The following is a 19,758-nucleotide window of genomic DNA, read 5'->3' as shown; positions in this document are numbered from 1 at the left end:
ACTTCCCCTATTCTTTAAAAGAAAGAACATCAAAAGGATATTTATTCTACAACTTAATTTCAACAAGTTAGTCTGTGTCAGAGCAGACCAAGTGAAGTGACCCACTGGGGGATTGGCCCCTCTCATTTCAGAAAGGGCCCTGCGCCGTGGCGTGGAGCAGTCTGGTGCTGGCGGTAGAGGTGCCCCATGTCTGCGTTGCCCTGACTGCATAGAAACAGCCCTCTTCTGCTTCCGGCTAGTCCTGTCTTAGTAATGAGTCAGTCTCATCCCCTGATTCTGTTCCAAGTTAACTCCAGCATGGTGTGTCCACCTCATGGAAAAACACTGTCTTAATCACTCCACTTATGGTGTCTATAGAGGTAAAGGGGAAAAATGGAAAAACAGTGACTTCACCTTTTAAAAATAACTTTTTCAGCATGAATCTTTACAGTTTACCTTTTCCACATGCCAGAAGGCTGCTTAGATCAGCTGTTAATTTTTTTCCTAATTCTCTCTGTGGAAATGTCAACACAATCAGTGGTTTGGTGTGAGCTGATCAAGTTTCTAGACTTTCAGGATTTATGAAGACAGTAATACAGTGTGTGGAATTGGGGGGGTGGTTAGTGGTCCAAAGATTATGGTTTTCTTGAATGATGACATTTGCTAATGTATTGAAGATGGATTTACACAGATGGCTTTGTTTAAGACTAACAGCATTGGGACATTGATCGCAAGGTTAGAAAATATCCTATAGATGTACCCCAGAGAATATTATGGTATTAAGTGCCTTACTAGAAAGCCAAGTCGGGGTATGGTGATTATGAGCTTTGGACACAGACAGACCTGATTTTATGTGCTGCTACTTGAGTCCTGTGCGATCTTGGACCAATTACATAGCTTCTCTGAGCTTTGTCACCTTTGAAAAGTATAGAGTATAAAACTTAAGGTTTCTAAACTTAGAGAGACATGTAAAACTCTTAGTGTAGTGCGTGTGGTACACAACAGACACTCAAGCGAAGATAGCCCGTTTATTTCTTTGTTGCTTACCTTTCCATGTGCTGGGTAATTGCTGAGGATGGTGATACCGTAATAAACAAGAAAAACCCAGTCCATTATCTTAATGAGACAAGTAGGTAAGAAATTATAATAAATGGGGTAAATTCCAGAGAATACAGGGTGCTGGGAAACACATGGGAGAGACATTTATGAGAGCCTGGGAAATCAAATAGAACACAGAGGAGGAGAAAGCATTTTCCCTCCAGACCGGCTCAACTCTCTGAGTGAGTTCACTGAAAAGCCCAGACATTGGTAGCCATCAGAATTGTGTGTTCTTAAGGAAAAGGAAATAACATACAAGTGTGAACCAAATAACTACCAGGTATATTGATTTGGGTGTGTACAGTACAATTCAAATGTCTAAATAAGATATCCATTTAGTAAGAATATCCATATAGTAGTATGGGTTGGATCATTTACATTCTTCCACTGAAAAGCAATAGCAAAAACAAAAGAAGCCCTCCTTTCCCTGGCCTGTATACTGATGTTCATTTCCGAGTGTGTTTGGTGATTCAGAGTCCTTGTTAACACTACCCTTTGTATTATGTTAGAATGCAGCGAGATATCCCTGAGGGCTGTTGCTGTCTGGGGGATCTTTGAGAATTTGCTCATCATCATGAGATGTCCCTCTTCTGTGCTCCCCAGCATCCTATATCCTCTGGTTATGGCACTTACCCCACTTATTATGATTTTTTGCCTACTTGTCTCATTAAAATACAGGGCTGCGTTTGTCTGGTTCATCATTGTATCCCCATCCTCAGAAATTACCTGGTACACAGAAAGGTGCTCAATAAATATTTATTTCTTAAATGACTCTGCTTCTGCCTTTGGTCTATGAAGATTGCCAGCAGGAACTAGGTAATTCAATCTTAGTTTCATGTCAGGGTTGTCAGCACTGGGTAGCGAGAGCCCTAGGTGTTGCCCGAGGAGTGTGGACTTTGCGCCAGAAACCAAGCTGTCAGGAGCCTTTCCTGATGTGCTGCTGTTTTGAGGAGATGAGGTGACTGATGGTTATGTTCTGCCTAAGAGAGGCAGTGAAACCCTGAACTAAGAGGTAAGATAGCCCTCCATCCAGCTGTAATTCCTGGTGCCCAGTTGTGTAATCTTATTACTCTTCTGAAGCCTCAGTTTCCTTATCTGTTCAATAGGATTAATAATAATAATACCTCTAAGAGTGATTGTAATGATCAGGATAATAACGTATAAAAGCTTAGCCAGTACTTGGCACATAATAATAACTATTAACTTTGGTTTTTACCAAGTCATTTACATTTTGTTTATAAGGAATAAATAAACTATCCTAAAGTTGATAAATGACTGGAACGTGAAACACTGAAATAGTTCTTTGTAATATCATTGTGATCACCTTGAAAATGCCGGGCTCAGATTTCCTGCTGTGGGGAACATGACTGACTGACAGCCTCAGCAGCTTCCTCCAGCATCCACCACTGCTTCCCTCCCAGGCAGGCTTTGCCTGGACTGCTCCCAGCCAGTCACCATTCTCAGCGGGGCTGCTAATACAGGCCTGTTCCTGCAAGGAGCGAGATTCCTGAAACAGGTGACTTTGTCTCCAGGACTCCCCATCAGCCTGGTGGAAGCTTCAGCAACCTTGTGCTGCAGTCTGAAACGCCCCCTTCTTTCTTTCCTCTCCCCTTCATGGTGGTCAGACCTGCACTGCAGTCGGAGCCGCTCCCTTCTTTCTCCAGGCTCCTCTCTGCTTCCTTTACTGCCGTTGCCTCCAGTAAACCTCTTGCTTGTCCTGGTGTCCACTTTGTGAAGGAGCTGGACTTAAAATGGTTATAATCATTATTGAAAGGGAGTAACAGTCTACACCTTGGCGCACAGAGTGGATATTTTCTCCATTAAGGATGAAGCAAATATTAGTATAATGGGTTTAACTTCATTTTTGTATTACAGCATTTCCTCAGAATTAAAATTCAGTATTTATGATCGTAGATTCTCTAAAACGGGCATTAGCCAACATTTCCTCAAGGAAGGCTGCTCACCTTTAGGACCTCACATTAATTTGCAGATTAGGCTGTGAGACTGCCCTTATTTTGGACAGTCCTCTGTAGCTCTTCCTGGTGGCTCAGCTATTAAAGAATCTGCCTGCAATGTGGGAGACCTAGGCTCGATCTCTGGATTGGGAAGATCCCCTGGAGGAGGGCATGACACCCCACTCCATTATTCTTGCCTGGAGAATCCCATGGACAGAGGAGTCTGGTGGGCAACAGTCCATGGGGTCGCAAAGATTCGGACATGACTGAGCAACTAATTTCACTTTTTTCTGTAGCTCTAGGTCTTTAACTTTATTTTATGATTTAGTCTTTAACATTCATAAACCAAAAACTCTCTCCAGAAAAATGATATTGATAGTTCTTCACTGTTCATTTCTTTTTATAGCCTTCTGCTGATTTCTCTGGTTTCCTATTTTCTTTCCGAAATCTTCACTTGACTGTTATTTTTGTGACAGACCAGGTCCAGGGAACAGTCACTATCCGGAACATCAGCGCCCTGTCGTCTGGTTTGTACCAGTGTGTGGCTTCTAACGCCATTGGGACCAGCACCTGTCTTTTGGATCTCCAGGTCATTTCTCGTAAGTATGTGAAATTCCGATGTCCACTCTGGTTCCGAAATGCCAAGATCTTCATTAAACCAGGGAATGAAGAGTTTAGGTCATTTGAAGAGAAAAAAGAAATTGTTTTGATTTTAATCATTATTGAAAATGTTACCAAAATATATTAGTGTACTTTTCAGCCTCAGCAATAGGACTTGTTCTTTATGGTAAAATGTCTTCTCCTCAGGATCATTAGAATCAAATCAGTTCTGATTGTGTAGCGCTGGAGACATATAAAAGTTTGGAGTGACCTTCTGGTCATGGCAAGACCTTTTTGTATTTTCTTCTAATCCCTTATGTCTGCTAAAATGTTGGGTGCCCAGGTCATACCTAAGTAGTGCAGACGTTTTTTCTCTAGTTGAGAATCCTGGGTTATTTGAATTCCAGCTGCAAAAGGGAATGATCTGACTAAGAGGAGGTGCTAAGTTATCCCACTGCTTGCTGGGTTCATTGTGGGCAGGTTAGGCAGGTAGTCAGCTTCCCGGGTAGTCAGCTTCCCAGGTGGCTCAGTGATAAAGAACCCATCTGTAGTGCAGGTGACCTGGGTTCAATCCTTGGGTTGGGAAGATCCCCTGGAGGAGGGCATGGCAGTCCTCCAGTATTCTTGCCTGGAGAATCCCATGGACAGAATAGTCTGGCGGGCCACAGTCCATAGGTTGTAGAGAGTTGGACACAACTGAAGCGACTTAGTGTGCACGCACACAGACAAGTAGTCAGGTATGGTCTTTTTCCTGCTCTGCTACAGTGGTGACTCTCCTGCAGCTGTGAGTTGTCTAATTGTTTATTCATTCAATAAATGTTTGTGAGCCTGTTGTTTTAGTCCTAGCCACTGGGGATGCAGAAAGTTAAGCAAGATTTAACTTTAGATGGATGCTGTACTGTAGGCAGTTTTGTGCATTTTAAGAAGATTCTTGGGTAGTCTTAACTATTTATGAAGTTGTATGAGCATATTCTATTTCTCTCTCTCTCTCCTTTTTTTCTTTAAATATACCTTAAATATATTTTGCAGCCCAGCCCAGGAGCATTGGACTAATAGCTGGAGCCATTGGCACTGGTGCAGTTATTATCATTTTTTGCATTGCACTAATTTTAGGGGCATTCTTTTACTGGAGAAGCAAAAATAAAGAGGAGGAGGAAGAAGAAATTCCTAATGAAATAAGGTTTGTGTGTCAGATAATTTATCCTGACATTGGCATATCCAGTGTCTGTGTTTCTATTCTATTTCTATTTGGCAGCTAAGGTTTCTTTGCTAATCTTATGACTTTAACCAAGACAGTTAAAGTGGCCAAATGGTCATTTCTTGTAAGTTACATCACTCTTTCGGACTGACTGCTCAACTTCATTTACTGGATCACGGATGGGGAGCAGTGGCTAGTCTAGCGTGTGCCCAGTGAGGAGGACACAATAAAAGAATCTCCTCATTTCCTCCCATAGCTTCAGGGTGGGTGGGGTTAGGTGGCTGCCATAGTAGAAAAATTACTTTAGAACGTGTATTTAATATTGGCATTTATCAATGATGAGATCGTAAACAAGAAAGAACACCACCTGTACAGATAGACGAAACCAATATGACTTGGTTGAAAACAATTGGAGTCAAGAATGTGAACATCGTAAGGAAAGAATGTCAAATGATATTGAGAGAAAGGTGACCCTTGGTGTATTGTGGGAATAAGGGGGTTCAGACTCAGGCTTAGATGGCATCATGTCAATATCCTTATTAAAAATGACATACACAGCTCCAGTCTATTCTGTCTTTCCTCGTGCCTCGAGGCTTTTCCTTTAGCTCCCACCCTCTTCCTGGACCATACTTCCCATCCCTCTTCATCCATCTCTTCAATACATTCTTCCATCAGCTCCAAGACTAATCCAGGCACCACATTCTCACATAAGTTGACTTAGGCCCTTGTCTTGGGTAGAAGAGCTGTCTTTTTTTTTTTTTCATATGAAACATCTAATAAAATGCCTGGTACTCAAGAAATGTTAGGTGAATTAGTATCTTAGATTAACTTAAGAACTTGTCTTAGGCTCTTATAATTTTAAGGGTTTGGACAGATTTCATCCCAGTGTAAGATTAATGGGAAAAACCTCTCATCAGCACACCACAGTGATTTCTCAAATACCCCAAAATGCAAATCAAGCCAAGCCTAGTAGTTTTTTGAAGTTGCTACATCCATAGGATGGTTTCTTAGCTATTTTATAGCAGCTAGCTCAGTGGATTTCTTCATGGACTATTTTCCTATTTAGAGCACTATGTGTATATATATACACACACACACACATACGCATATATATATATATTTCCACTACATTGGAAGACATAGTCTTTGGAAAATTTGATACTACTTTGTTTTCTCTTGGAGACCGAGACACTGAGGGAGAATTTTTCTTAAGCATTGTCTTAAAGGGAATGAACGTCAGCACCGAGGCCTGGTGCTTGCCTTGTTTGCTTTCCTGAGAGTGTGGTCTGTCCTGAGGGGGTGAATTTCGCAGGCATGTTAGCCTGAGTATGAGAAGAAAGAGTCCTGAGCAGAAGGGTAGGGTGGACATTGGGTAAATTCTGACAACACCTTTACTTTTGTTCATTTTCAGAGAGGATGACCTTCCACCCAAATGTTCTTCTTCTGCCAAAGCATTTCACATGGAGATATCCTCCTCGGAGAACAACACACTGACCTCTTCCAATACCTACAACAGCCGCTACTGGAGCAGCAACCCCAAAGCGCACAGAAACACGGAGTCGTTCGGCCACTTCGGTGACTTGCGCCAGTCCTTTTCCCTCCACTCGGGCAACGCCAGCGTACCAGCCATCTATGCCAATGGCAGCCATCTGGCCCCAGCCCCGCATAAGACCCTGGTAGTGACAGCCAACAGAGGGTCATCACCGCCGGCTGTGTCCAGGAGCAACGGTTCCGTCAGCAGGAAGGCCCGGCCTCCGCCTGTACCGTCACTGCACACACACTCCTACACCGTCAGCCAAGCCACCCTGGAGCGCATCGGCGCTGTCCCTGTCATGGTGCCAGCCCAGAGTCGGGCCGGGTCCCTGGTATAGGACGCCGGCGGAGGGAATGTGCAGAAAAAAAAGCTAAGGATGCCCTCATTCCAGGGGGAGGGTGGGGTGGCAGAGCGCTGGGAAGGACAATTTCCTGACAATGATCCTAGTAAAAAGCACAGAGAAGGAGACCGTGGTGTGACCTGGCCACTAAGATTTGTAAACCGAACTGGAATGTTCCGGCATGAAGACACATTCCCCTACCAGAGCGGTCTCAGGATTCCATTCAGAAAGCTGGATCTCACAGATGTGCCAAGCCAAGGAAGGAGGTGTAAAAGCAGAGTAGCACTGAAAACCCATCTGCAGTCCAGACGGGCTTGTTTTTTTAATTCACGCCTAACGTAATAATTTTTCAAGAGAATAAAGTGCCACATGGAGTTTAAATAATGAAATTATTTAAAAAGATAGGTGTCTTTAGAAAACATACTGAGCACCCCTGTACATTGTCTGGCCCCTCCCCATCCCCTCCCGCTGTAGGGGCCAGATGGCATAAATGGCGAGTATTGGTCTTCACAGGGCTGGCTCTTGTATCATAGAATCAAAACTTTTTACACCAACAAAAGTCAGTAAGGAGTGGGTGAAAACTAGAAACTTCTTGGAGAAGCCCCGTCATATTTATTTATTTATCTCTTCCTGGACCATGAATTTCATATTTGGAGTACTGCTATATTGACAGATTATTGCCTGTCTATGTTTTTCTGGGGTCTGTTGTAGGTCCATGACAATTACTGTTCCTTATTTCCTGGGAAAATATTTTTAAAAAGAAAACTGTTGTTTTTTTTAAAGAAAATAAGTGAGAGGCTTTGGGTTAGGAAGGTAAAGACTACTGTTAACACCATGTTCATTGAAAATATGTGGATTGAACCCGGCAGGAGGCCCCTTCATGAAAGACCTAGGTCATGCAGGTGTGTGGCAAGGAATTCCTGGCAGCCTGTCAGAGCAGGGCTGTCCAGGTCTCCCTTGCTGTCACACCAGGTCGCTCTTAATGAGGGCAGCACCCCATGCGCTTTGTACTGTGGGAGGTAACTTTCCTTGTTTGACAAGTGGAGGTTTCTAGGTTGTTAAAGGGAGGGCAGGAGTTGCTTTGTCCTCGTTTTTTGTTTGTTTGTTTCTATAATGATTAGATTTGCAAAAGAGATAAGACTGAGACAAAAGGACTGTCTTCAGATATGCTCCTGGGAGGCTCTGCCCTGTACTTGTCACAGCTCAGGGTTGCAATTTTGCCCAAATGCGTTTTACACCACTGTAAAGAGACTCTCTGTGGTCAGTTACCCAGCCTGGGAGCCCACCAGGTGATCCGCAGACTCTCCACACTGTGTGCTCTGTAGACCTGGCCATGCTTGTGTTGGTGACAGTCTCGCCTTAACCACACTTTAAGCAACACACAAAAATGGTTTCGTCCCAGATTTGTTTCCTAAATTTTTTATGATTCTGACCCTGTGATTTGATCAGGTTATCTTTTCTTTCCCTGTCATTGTCTTTCATTCTGTCATCCCACTATGCTTTTTGCCCTCTTTTCCTGCAAGAACAGTCGTCACAGGAAGTGGCCTCCTGGTTTTCAGACTTATTTGAATAATGGAAACCAACAGCTGCCGCGTACATTATTTTTCCAAGAGGGCTAAGCTCTGAACCTAGCCACTGCAACCATCCCAATATTGATGAAAAGCTGAATTTACTTCAGCATTACTTATATTTTCCATTTGATGGTTCTTGACTTTGTAAAAATTTAAATAAATGAATGTCTATAATTTTTATAAAGAAAAGTGAAAATACCAATGACAAAAAGATGATACTGTCAGATGTTGTTTCAAAAGCATTTATCTTGCATTTCTTTATTCTTTCTAATTATCTAAAATTCAATAAAAGTTTATTCATATAAAAAGTTGTTTTTACTTATATGCTAATGATGCATGATTTTGTATTTAATGTACTCTTGACGTTATAAGCATTTTTCCATTCTGTTAAATTTTAATGAGCATATAGTATTCCAAAAATTACTTAGTTCTACTCTTTTTTTTTTTTCCCCTGGCTGTGCTAGATCTTTGCTGCTGCATGGGCTTTCCTCTAATTTCGGAGTGTGGGGGCTACTCTCTATTTTGGGTGTGCAGGCTTCTCGTTGCTGTGGCTTCTCTTGTTGCAGAGCGCGGGCCCTGGGGTGCACAGGCTTCAGTAGTTGTGACACATGGGCTCAGTAGTTGGGGCTCCCAGCTCTAGAGCACAGCCTCAGCAGTTGGGCTGCACTGGCTTCGTTGCTCTGGGGCATGTGGGATCTTCTTGGACCAGGGATTGAACCTGTGCCTCCTGCATTAGCAGACAGATTCTTTACCACCAAGCCACTAGGCAAGCCCAGCTCAATTCTTTATCATTAGAAGTCTGACACTGAATCAATGGACATGAATTTGAGAAAACTCTGGGAGATGGTGAAAGAAAGAGGAGCCTGGTGTGCTGCAGTCATTGGGGTCACAAAGGGTCAGACATGACTTAATGACTGATCAACAACTCTTATACTGTTATTGTATTTGAAGGAAGTTTCTTAATAGACAGCACATTGGTTGGATCATATTTTTGTATCTGCAAATACCTGTCTTTTAATTGGGGTATTTACACCATTTACATTTAAGGTAATTGTTGATATATTTAGGGATTAAAGCTGCTATTTTTTCCCCTCCTTTTTTCTCCTCTATTTCCTATTATTTGCTTCTCTTTTCTTACCTTCTTGTGGATTACTTGAATAATTTTTAGGATTTCTTCTCTCTATTTTAGTGTTTTTGAGTATATCACTTTGTATAATTTTTACAGTGTTTATTCTAGGAATTACAATAAGCATATATAACATCACAATCTACTTGTATCAGCATTTTACCACTTCCAGTGAAGTGTGAACACTGATTCCACATATATCCCTTTTCTGTCCCCACTTTTAAATATCTTTTTCTTGATCATAAGATGGTGCATGATTTTTATTTAAATCATCAAACACAATTTAAAAACTCATGAGAAGTTCATTTTGTATACTCATGAATGTACTTTTTCATTTTTCTTTCTTTTTTTCCTCTTGGTCCAATATTCCTTTTTAAAAATCATTCTTTTTTCTGTTTAAAGACCTCCTGTCAGCCAATTTGTAAGGGTAGGTCTGCAAGCAACAAATTCTGTTAGTTTTCTTTTGTCCAAAAAATGCCTTTATTTCCCTTTCATTCCTCACTGGGTGTAGAATTCATGGTTGACAGTTCTGTTCTTTCTACCCTTGAAAAATCTGGAAAGTATTCAGCCATTATTTCCTAAAATACTCTTTGAGCCCCACTGTCTCTCTCAGATCTTTCCGAGACTCTGATGATGAATCTTTTGTTTCACAGGTTCCGAAGGCCGTCTTCGTTTTTTCAGTCTCTTTTCTCTCTGTTGTTCAGAGTAAATCCTCCTGAGCTGTCTTCAGGTTTACTGATTTCTGTCCTCTATTGTTTCCACTCTTTTGTCGAGCCCAGCCAGCAAGTTTTTTAGTTACTGTACTTTATTTTTTAGTTTAATAACTTACATTTGATTCCTTTTTAAAAGAAAATTTAATTATTTAAATTTCAATCTATATTACATTGAGATATAATTTACGCAACAAAGTTCACTTATCTAAAGTATACAATTCAGTAGTTTTTAGTGTGTTTACAGAATTGCACAAACATCACCCAAATCTAATTTTAGTGCAGTTTTCATCACTCCCAAAAGAACCTGTAGCCACTGAGTCACTTCTTATTCCGCATCACCTTCAGCCCCAGGCAACCACTGATTTACTTTCTGTCTCAACAGATTTGCCTACTCTGGAGATTTCATATAAATGATGTCATACAGTATGTGTATATATGTGACTGACTGAATTTACTTAATACGTTTTCCGTTCATCCACATTATAGCATGTATTATAATTTCATTCCTTTTTTTTTTTTACAAGATTTTCTGGCTTTTCAGTTAGTTTCAAGAGAATTCATAATTGCTTATTGAAGAATTATTGAAATATTTTTATTATGAATGTGTTAAAAAAATCTTGTCAGATAATTCCAACCTCTGATTCATCTTGATGTTGGCATTTATTGATCATCTTTTCTCATTCAAGTTGTGATTTTCCTGGTTCTTGGGGTAGTGTGTGATTTTTTTTCTTGAACAATTTTGGATATTATGAGATTCTAGAACCTCTTTTTACTATTTTATTTTTTAGCAGGCATTCTCTCTGTTGAGGTGTGGCACCAGAGCCAGATGAGTGTATGTGTTATCTGCTGGGCCCCACATCAGTGAGAGTGGAGTGTTGACAGGGTCTCTCTGCAGATGGACGGGGTAGAAGGATGCTCCCCCTCAGTCCGCATGGACTTCAAGTGGGAGTGTAAGCTCAGCTCCTGCTGGGCCAGCTGGCACCCAGGAAGGAGTCAGAGTGCTGACTCCACTTGTTGCCTCAGGGTGGCAACAGAAACTCAGCTCTGCCCTGTGTCCACCAGTGGAGGAGGAGGGGCCAGGAGTGCTCCTCACTACCTCACCATGGTGGATGGGGTGGGGACTGCCCTTCCCTGCTGGGCCTGCTGAAACTGGGAGGGAAGGGGGCGGGGAGGGGGAAGTGGAGTGTCAAGTAACCTGTTTGGTATCATCTGGTTTCACCTTGTTGGTGCTAGGTGTGAATGTAGGCTCCGCTTCCCGACTCAGGTCCTGTGAGTTGTCTTCCCACTTCACAGTATTGCTGTGCTTGTATGTTGTGGTATGTCCAGGTTTTTTTCATTGTAAGAGGGAAAATGTATCTTACAATAGGATTTATAATGGGGCTACTCCATCTTGGCTGGAACCAGCAATCCTAGAACTTTACTTTTTAAAATAATCAGCAGTTAAACACATCTTATGGGCTTCCCTGGTGGCTCATAGGTTAAAGCGTCTGCCTGGAATGTGGGAGACCTGGTTCGATCCCTGGGTCGGGAAGATCCCCTGGAGAAGGAAATGGCAACCCACTCCAGTATTCTTGCCTGGAGAATCCCATGGACGCAGGAGCCTGATGGCCTACAGTCCACTGGGTCGCAGAGTCAGACACGCCTGAGCGACTTCACTTTCACTTTTAAACACATCTTATAGTACTCTACTGTTTGATACCTTTAAGGATTCTCAATTGTATCATAAATAAAATTCTTACTCCTCGGCGTGACTCATCCCATTCATTCCACTAGTGGTTCACAATCTTTCCACTCTCAATGTCTGCTAGTCTTCTACATGCAAATTTTGCTCCAGGTCTGTTTATCTTTTCTTGAATTTGCTTGTTCTTTTTTTTTTTTTTCCCTACTCCCTTTTTTCCTACATCGTCCACCTGCCTACATGCTGAATCACTTCAGTAGTGTCTGACTCTGTGTGACCTCATGGACTGTTGCCTGCCAGACTCCTCTGTCCATGGGATTCTCCAGGCAACAATACTGGAGTGGGTTGCCATGCCCTCCTCCAGAGAATCTTCCTGACCCAGGGATCGAACCCATGTCTTAGTCTCCTGCATTGACAGGCAGGTTCTTTACTACTAGTGCCATCTGGGAAGCCCCCATCTTCCACTTGTCCCCACCCAAATCTTCCTGAACCACAAGTACAAATACTCTGTGTTCCATTAAAAAACCCTTTTTCAGTCTTGTGAGAAGTGCTACTACTTCTCACTGTCCATATAGCATTTACTACTCATGAGGGAATTATCATGGTCTGTATTACATTCCTGTTTTTGTATGCATATAATCATGTGTTTGCATATAAGATTGAACTCCTCTGCTAGACTACAACTTGAGTTATGCCAGAATCAGTTTTTATCCCTTATTGAGTTCTAAACACTGTTCTAGGTGTTGGAGGTAAAAGAGAAAATCAGTGACCCCAGCTGTCCTTGAGAAGCTCATATTACAGGAGGAATCAGACCTATAAGCAAATAATTACAGTTAGTATCATAATTATATGACTATATATATGTGTATATATATATATATATATATATATATATATACACACACACACACACACACACAATTTTAAGCAGACAGGAGGATTTCTTCTGTCTTCTGCAGAAGAGGATTTCTTCTAGATCTTGGTTGTGGTCACAACACTTAGCACATTGCTTTGCTCAGAGAAAGTACTTGAAGGATATGCTAACTTGATGAAACCAAACATGTAGGATTGGTCTCTTAATCTCAGGTGTTAAAAGTAGTAGTCAAGATTCAGTAAACTCCTTAAGTAATGGTGCATCAGAGTCATTAACCCAAGGGGCAAATGATTTTATCACTTTCCTTGGTGGTATTTGCTGTTACACTAGGGATGCAGTATTCTTTGCAAAAGCTGTAGAGCTAATGTAATAAATATGTTGACTAGGAAGAAACCCATGTAAATTAGCTATGAAGTGTTTTACATAATAATAATAGCTGTTACTTGTTTTGTGCTTTCTACATGGCTGGCACTTTTTAAAATGCATGCACGCATTAATTCATTTCCCCTTATCACAGTCCTATGTAAAAGATAACCATCACTTATATTTTACAGTTCCAGAAGCTGAGGCTATGAGAGGTTAAGCAGTTTGGCCAAACTCGTCAGTAATCTGCCAGGAACCCATGTCTGGAGGAGAGATCTGGGGTCCTAACTGTTTTGCCTTCTAAGGGCCCTCTTTCAGAGAGCCATCTAACTTGTGTTTAGTAAAATAATAGTCTTACAGTAAAATATGGAGAGGTGAATGCAATGCAGACTTGTAAGTTTTATGTATATATAGTTATTCATAGCTTTTCCTCACAGCTCCCTTGTGAATAAGGTATTCATCCCTATTTTAAGTAAAGGCAGGGTACAAAATTCTGACTTAATCATAAGACATTAATGATAGAGACAAAAGTATTAAAGCAATAAGTGTGAGTGCCTGCTGTGTATTTAACACTGTGAATTCAGTTGATATCTAATTTTGGCAGGTTGGATAACTAGATAATTTAGACTAAAAATATTCCACTGAAGCTACATTTCTATACCATCCATCAATGCTCCCTATGTTCATCAGATTTACAGATTCATATTTTGGGCTTGAACAAATTTTACGTCTGTGTATAAGTACATGGATGCCTTGTAGTTGTCCATTTAATAGGACAAATTAAAAAATTCTTGAAGGCTCAAATTCTATAAAATAGAGATAAGAGTAGCTACTCCAGGTGGCATGAGTGGTAAAGAACCACCTGCCAATGCAGGAGACATTAGAGACATGGGTTCTATCCTTGGGTTGGGAAGATCCCTAATTAACCCAAACTAACACACACACACACACTCATTGAGTATTTACTACAGCCAGACACTATGCTGTTCACTTTACATCCATTATTTCATCAGTCTTCACAATCTTAAAGGTGCGTGCTGAATCACTTCAGTCGTGTCTGACTCTTCGTGACTCCATGGACTGTAGACCTCCAGGCTCCTCTGTCCATGGGACTTTCCAGGCAGGAATACTGGAGTGGGTAGCTGTTCCCTTCTCCAGGCATTTTTCCCGACCCAGGGATCGAACCTATGTCTCCTTGCATTGCAGGCAGATTCTTTACTGTTTGAGCCACCAGTGAAGCCCAAACACTCAATATTAGCCATTATTAGTAGTAGTTCGGAAAAGGCGATGGCCACCCACTCCTGTACTCTTGCCTGGAAAATCCCGTGGACTGAGGAGCCTGGTAGGCTGCAGTCCATGGGGTCGCTGAGAGTCAGACACGACTGAGCGACTTCACTTTCACTTTTCACTTTCATGCATTGGAGAAGGAAATGGCAACCCACTCTAGTGTTCTTGCCTGGAGAATCCCAGGGACGGGGGAGTCTGGTGGGCTGCCGTCTATGGGGTCACACAGAGTTGGACACGACTGCAGTGACTTAGCAGCAGCAGCAGCAGTAGTAGTTCAGAAGTTTAAGTTTCCAGGTGATAGTTAGGTCTTTTACCTACTTTTACCTGGAATACCTACTCAGTATTCCAACTCTTCTTGCCAGGGGTGCTATTTGAGTGCTGGTGCGTATAAGCTAGCCCTTTGAGATTCTTTTTAAGAGAAAGGAAAAGACTCGACAGTTTAATAAATGCTTGTTTCCTAGTTTCCCACATTTTATTAGAAAATAGTAGATCTATATTCTGGTTACCATCAATTTTAAATCACCGAGAAGAATTAAAAGGGAGGGTGGGGAAACAGCATTTATAGAGCACCAACTGTATGCCACAGAGCATGCTAATCACTTTGTGTGCATCCTATTTAGTCATCACAACACATTTACATGTTCAGTGTTATTCTAATCATACAGATGAGGAAACCAAGGCTCTGGGTTAAGTAATTTGCTCAAGGTCACAAAGCCAGTAAGTTGTAGAGCCCACAGTATTGCTCATGTATTTTCATAGACTGTTCCTTCATTAAGATAGCTGATAAATGTTAAAGTCTTGGCTTTGTCTCAAATTTGACATGGCATAGACAGGACTCTGAATTCCTTTTAATCATTCTTTGTCCAGGTGTTTTTTAATGGTTGGGGAGTTCCATCTCTGACCTTCTAGAAATTATTTTTCTCTACAGAGTCAAGTTTTTGAGTCTTCCTTTTTAACTCGTATTCACTAGGGAGTTCCACAGCCTTTTACTTTTTTTTTTTCATTGGTCTCCTAGTGTATTTGCATTTTACGTAATATATTGATCCCCTCACCACCTTTACTCTCCACAGAGCTGTTATGAGAGGAAGATGATTTGAGGAAATTCTCTTAGAGGAGAAGTTTTGAAGGGGGACAAAGTGTCCTTAAAGGTGTTGGGGGCGCGTGTAGTTTCCCTGGTTCTGTCTTGTTGCAGCAAAGATTCGAAGTGATGGATGGACTAATGTTATAGCTCAGTTTTATTTGGCAAACAAAGGAAAATACATCTTCAAGGCATGAGGGCAGGCCGAACCAAAAGCTGGGGAGAGAAGAGAAGCCCCCAGCTCAATTTTGTGTCCTCTTTTTATACGTGCTTTTCCCCTCCCCATGAGCCTGCCCTATGTAAACTGGGCTAGCCAGGAGGCTGTTTGTTTTACCTGAGGTTCTCACTCTGGTCCTTGGACCTTCCTTTGTTCTATTTTTGCGAGCTTTTTCCTTTCTTTGTCCTTTAGCCACCGCCATTATGTACTCCTTTTTCCTATTCTAATTACCTAACAAAGGCACTGGGTGAATTTGGTAGAAATTGCTAACCGTTCATATTGATTATGCTGGACCCTGAGTTTCATCACTTTCTAACTGAATTTAGGTAAAGTTATTTAGTCTTTCTAGCCTTATCTTCATCTTTAAATTGAGGATCATTATGGTTCTGAGGATTTGATTAGATAATGCATGTAAAATGGCATAGTCAACAAGTTGGAGCTGTTGATGTTTTATGTAAGTCATTTATTTGTAAGTCATTTATTTGAATTTTATAAGGAAGGGGAGAAAAGTTCCAGTGGAGAGACTTCAGAAGATCTGAGTCTCATGTACAACCAGCTCGTCATGCTCCATCTTCTTCATTTCCCTTTTCCCAATCATCAAGTGGCTAGGCCATGTCCACCCCTCTAACTTCACAGAGCCATTCCTTTATGATGATATTGGTAGAGGCTGTGCTTTTCCAAGCCGCAGTCCCTTTAGTGTTGACATGACAACTGCAAATGCCCAGAGAGTTTAAGGCAATGAGAGAATTGGACCAGATGGGTGATAGTGGCTGGAGACCTCAGCCAGCCTGGAGCCTGGCTCTGTGCCCACAGTTTAGCAGCTACTCAGCCCCCACCGAGACTTGCCAGGAGACCCCAAGGCCCAGGGTGGTCAAATCTCTGGAATCTTCAAGAGAAGCGGAAGTACTGATTTGTTTATCTCCTAAATCGTGTAAGTTGGCAGTGAAGTATTTAGAGTTAAACCTTCTTCAAGTTAACTATGCATGTCTGTGGGCGTTAGTTGGCCTGTGGTCCAATATTTAGGATCTCTCTCACAAGAACAAACCATTTCTAGTAGCTCCATGAATTAAGTAGCCCCAGGGTACTTAGTAGCAGCGCTGGGACCAAGATTCAAATGGTAGGCAACAGGCTCTTAATTGCTGGGTTTTCTTGTGTATAGTGCTTTGTGATATTGATGCTTCCAGAGAAGGAGAAATGTGCCTTTGTGATCATTTTTAAATTAAGAGAAAAATTTGAATGATTTAGATCAGCACACCCCTCTCCCCAGTTCTTAAAAAATCTGGGCTTCACACTTGGAAAGGAGGGGACACAGCTGATGTGGGTATCTGACTTCTTGGGCTAGGTTCTTCTGAAATAAGTTGAACTGAAAGCCCCCATTGTGTAAACTCCCAGCCCCCCTGCCCCCAGTGAGAAGTCATGAGCAAGTCTTGAGTCTCCACATCTCCAGAGGCCAATGGAGGAAAACTCTTCATTAACAATGCATTGATTTGTGACTGCACTTTTATAAAAAGAACAGCTTTAATAGAGGCCTCTGCAGCCTTTTTTTTTTTTTTGAAGTGCAGTGTGTTGGATTACTTGCAAAGCACTGAAGAGGAATTAACTTTTAGATGGGTACAAGGAATCTTCCGATGTGTTGCTGGCACTTTTTTTTTTTTTTCAATTGAGTATATAGGTGAAAAGAATGTTACATTTCAGGGAGGATTATCAGGAAAGAGAATTTCTTCTCAGTTGATGAAACACAGCCCAAAGAGGGGAAAATCTTTCACCTAGCTCTGACTTTAATTATTCCATATGATGAAAAAAGTTCCTCCGATTCTGCCTGAAAAAGAAAGTGAAAACTTGTCATTTTAGTCTTGCACTAGAAAATTTATAAATATGTTTAAGAGAGGAAAACAGAGCTAGGTAGAAATGTTCATCAGACAAGAGGAGGACTGGAGCCTTAGTCACTCCTGTCCAGAAAAAGGAAATGACTTATCAAGAGTTTACATGTGCCAGACACAGTCCATACATTTTCTTATTTGTTCTCACTTTGAATCCATGAGGTAAGTATTATTTTCCCCAAGGTGTTAGAAGAGGCAGTCATCCTGATTTTTCTCCGCCTCCTGTCTCCCTTCTCTACCCCCAGACATTAGGTGGCTTCAGGAAGAAGCTTGGGTGTGGCAATCTATTGGAGAGTAGGCAAGAGGGAGAAGGGAAAGTGGAAGATTTTTCCTATAATTCTGATAGCATAGTAAATGCCTGGTTTCATTTCACCTGTTTATTCAGGAGGGCTGCAGGAGACTGTGAGGGAGCTATTCCTCCCAGCCCCCAACCTGCCCTTTGCCACCTCCACTGCCTCCATAGAAGCCTAGGCTGGGAACTCGGCATTTCAAGATCCTTCTCCTCCTCTTTTTCCCAGCTGCCTTTCCTTTAGCCTCTGTTTTCCCACTTATTCACTTGGACTCTCATGATGCTCTTTAGCTGGGCTTCCAGCCTTCAATTTGTCCACTTCCAATCCACTCTCTACACTGTTGCTGGTTGGAAATGTGATATAACACTTCTGCTTATTACACTCCTTAAATAGCCTCTCATTGCCTACAGAAAGAGATTGAACAAAAAGTGAAAGATGGTAGATCTCATGAAGGACCAATGAATTACCCCAGTATTACTGGGGGCGAGTCAGGCATCTGCAGCTTTTAAAGCTACACAGGAGATTAAACTGTGCATCCTTGTTAAGATCCAGGGACCCAGAGTGTCTAGGCCCTTGGCATGGCACACAGGCCCTCTGTGCTCTTGCCCTTGCTCAGCTCTTCAACCTCACTCCTCACCGTAACCTCTACCTTACCTTATGCTTCTGTCATACCAAGATGCCTCATACCTCACAATTCACCCTGCAGAGTCACCCTTCCCTGTTCTGCCCCCCACTGCTCCGTTCTTCTATCTTGAATGCTCTTCTTTTCTTCTCTGCTCCTTGGGGGCAAACTCATCCTTAACCTCAGCTCAGGAATCACTTCTCAGCAGAAATGACGACTCTCTCTTTTGGATGTCCATTGTACATTTCATGTCCATCTGCAGCACCAGCACATTCATTTCTTCCAATGTCTGCCATACCTAAGGCAGATTTCTTCCAATGTCTGCCACCCCTATGGTAGATTTCTTCCAATGTCTGCCACCCCTAAGGCAGATTTCTTCCAATGTCTGCCACCCCTATGGTAGATTTGCAGCACCTTTGCTTTTGAGTACTCAGCCCATAATGTTTATGGCTAATAAATGTTTACTAAAAAAAAGAAACTAGTTTATAGTTACTTTGACTCCACATAGGACTCCAGGACTGTAAGTCATAGGCTCTTCTGTTCTGCTTCCTGCAAGAAACTATGGCAAAGAAATATTAGGTAAATTGTGGATGCAATAAAGTACTCTATCTCTTATCTATGGCCCCAGAGAACCATCCCAGTGCACACATGCTTAAAAAATATTAAAATCAGGCTGTATGGATAACTGGTAACTTGTTTTTTAATCACTTATATTAATCTATTCTTACTCAGTGGTTTTTAAGAAATATTTATGTAGCTAAATAGTATTCCATTATAGCGTCATCACATTTTTAATCTAGTATTTCTCAGATTGTAGCTCACAACTCATTAATAGGTTAGGTGAGTTGCAATCAATACTTTAAAAATGAAATTGAGTGTATTGTATGTAGTAAGGACATGTATTGTCTCATGAAGCTTTTGTTTCAGATTATATATATCTGTATATAAACATGCAAATGTATGTTTGGTGTGTGAATATATATACAATAGTCAAAAAATTTTAAAAGCTACCATGTTTAACATTCTCCAAAAGCAGGACATTTTGGTTACTTATATTTTTTATAGTTGTAAGTAATACTGTAATGTATTTTTCTGTGGATAATTTTTTTTTTCTTCTGCATCAGATTTTAGTTCCCTGACCAGGGATCGAACGTGGAACCTCAACAGGGTGAGTGTGAAATCCTTACTACTGGACTGCCAAATGTTGTGTCGTGAAGTCGCTCAGTCGTGTCCGACTCTTTGCGACCCCATGGACTGTAGCCTACCAGGCTCCTCCCTCCATGGGATTCTCCAGGCAAGAGTACTGGAGTGGGTTGCCAGATAATTCCCTCTTAATAATTTTTTGAGTTTGTTTC

General features: G+C 41.6%; 1 protein-coding gene across 2 annotated transcripts in view; it reads left to right on the top strand.

The window, feature by feature from the left end:
• Positions 1-9,369, top strand: part of IGSF11 (immunoglobulin superfamily member 11) — a 140,103-nt gene extending 130,734 nt beyond the window's left edge. Inside the window, exons 5-7 of one of the 2 annotated variants that reach the window (XM_061395632.1) lie at positions 3,509-3,631; positions 4,746-4,812; positions 6,242-9,369. In XM_061395632.1, the coding sequence (XP_061251616.1) occupies positions 3,509-3,631; positions 4,746-4,812; positions 6,242-6,701 (650 nt within the window). In that variant the 3' untranslated portion in view covers positions 6,702-9,369. Of the gene's footprint in view, positions 1-3,508; positions 3,632-4,661; positions 4,813-6,241 lie in introns of both variants that reach the window. The other variant, XM_061395613.1, reaches the window with a different exon arrangement.
• Positions 9,370-19,758: the final 10,389 nt, after the last annotated feature.

The sequence above is a fragment of the Bos javanicus genome, chromosome 1, assembly GCF_032452875.1.
Source record: "Bos javanicus breed banteng chromosome 1, ARS-OSU_banteng_1.0, whole genome shotgun sequence".
Lineage (NCBI taxonomy): Eukaryota > Metazoa > Chordata > Mammalia > Artiodactyla > Bovidae > Bos > Bos javanicus.
Note: the sequence above shows the minus strand (reverse complement) of the source record. Positions and strands in the feature narration are given on the sequence as shown.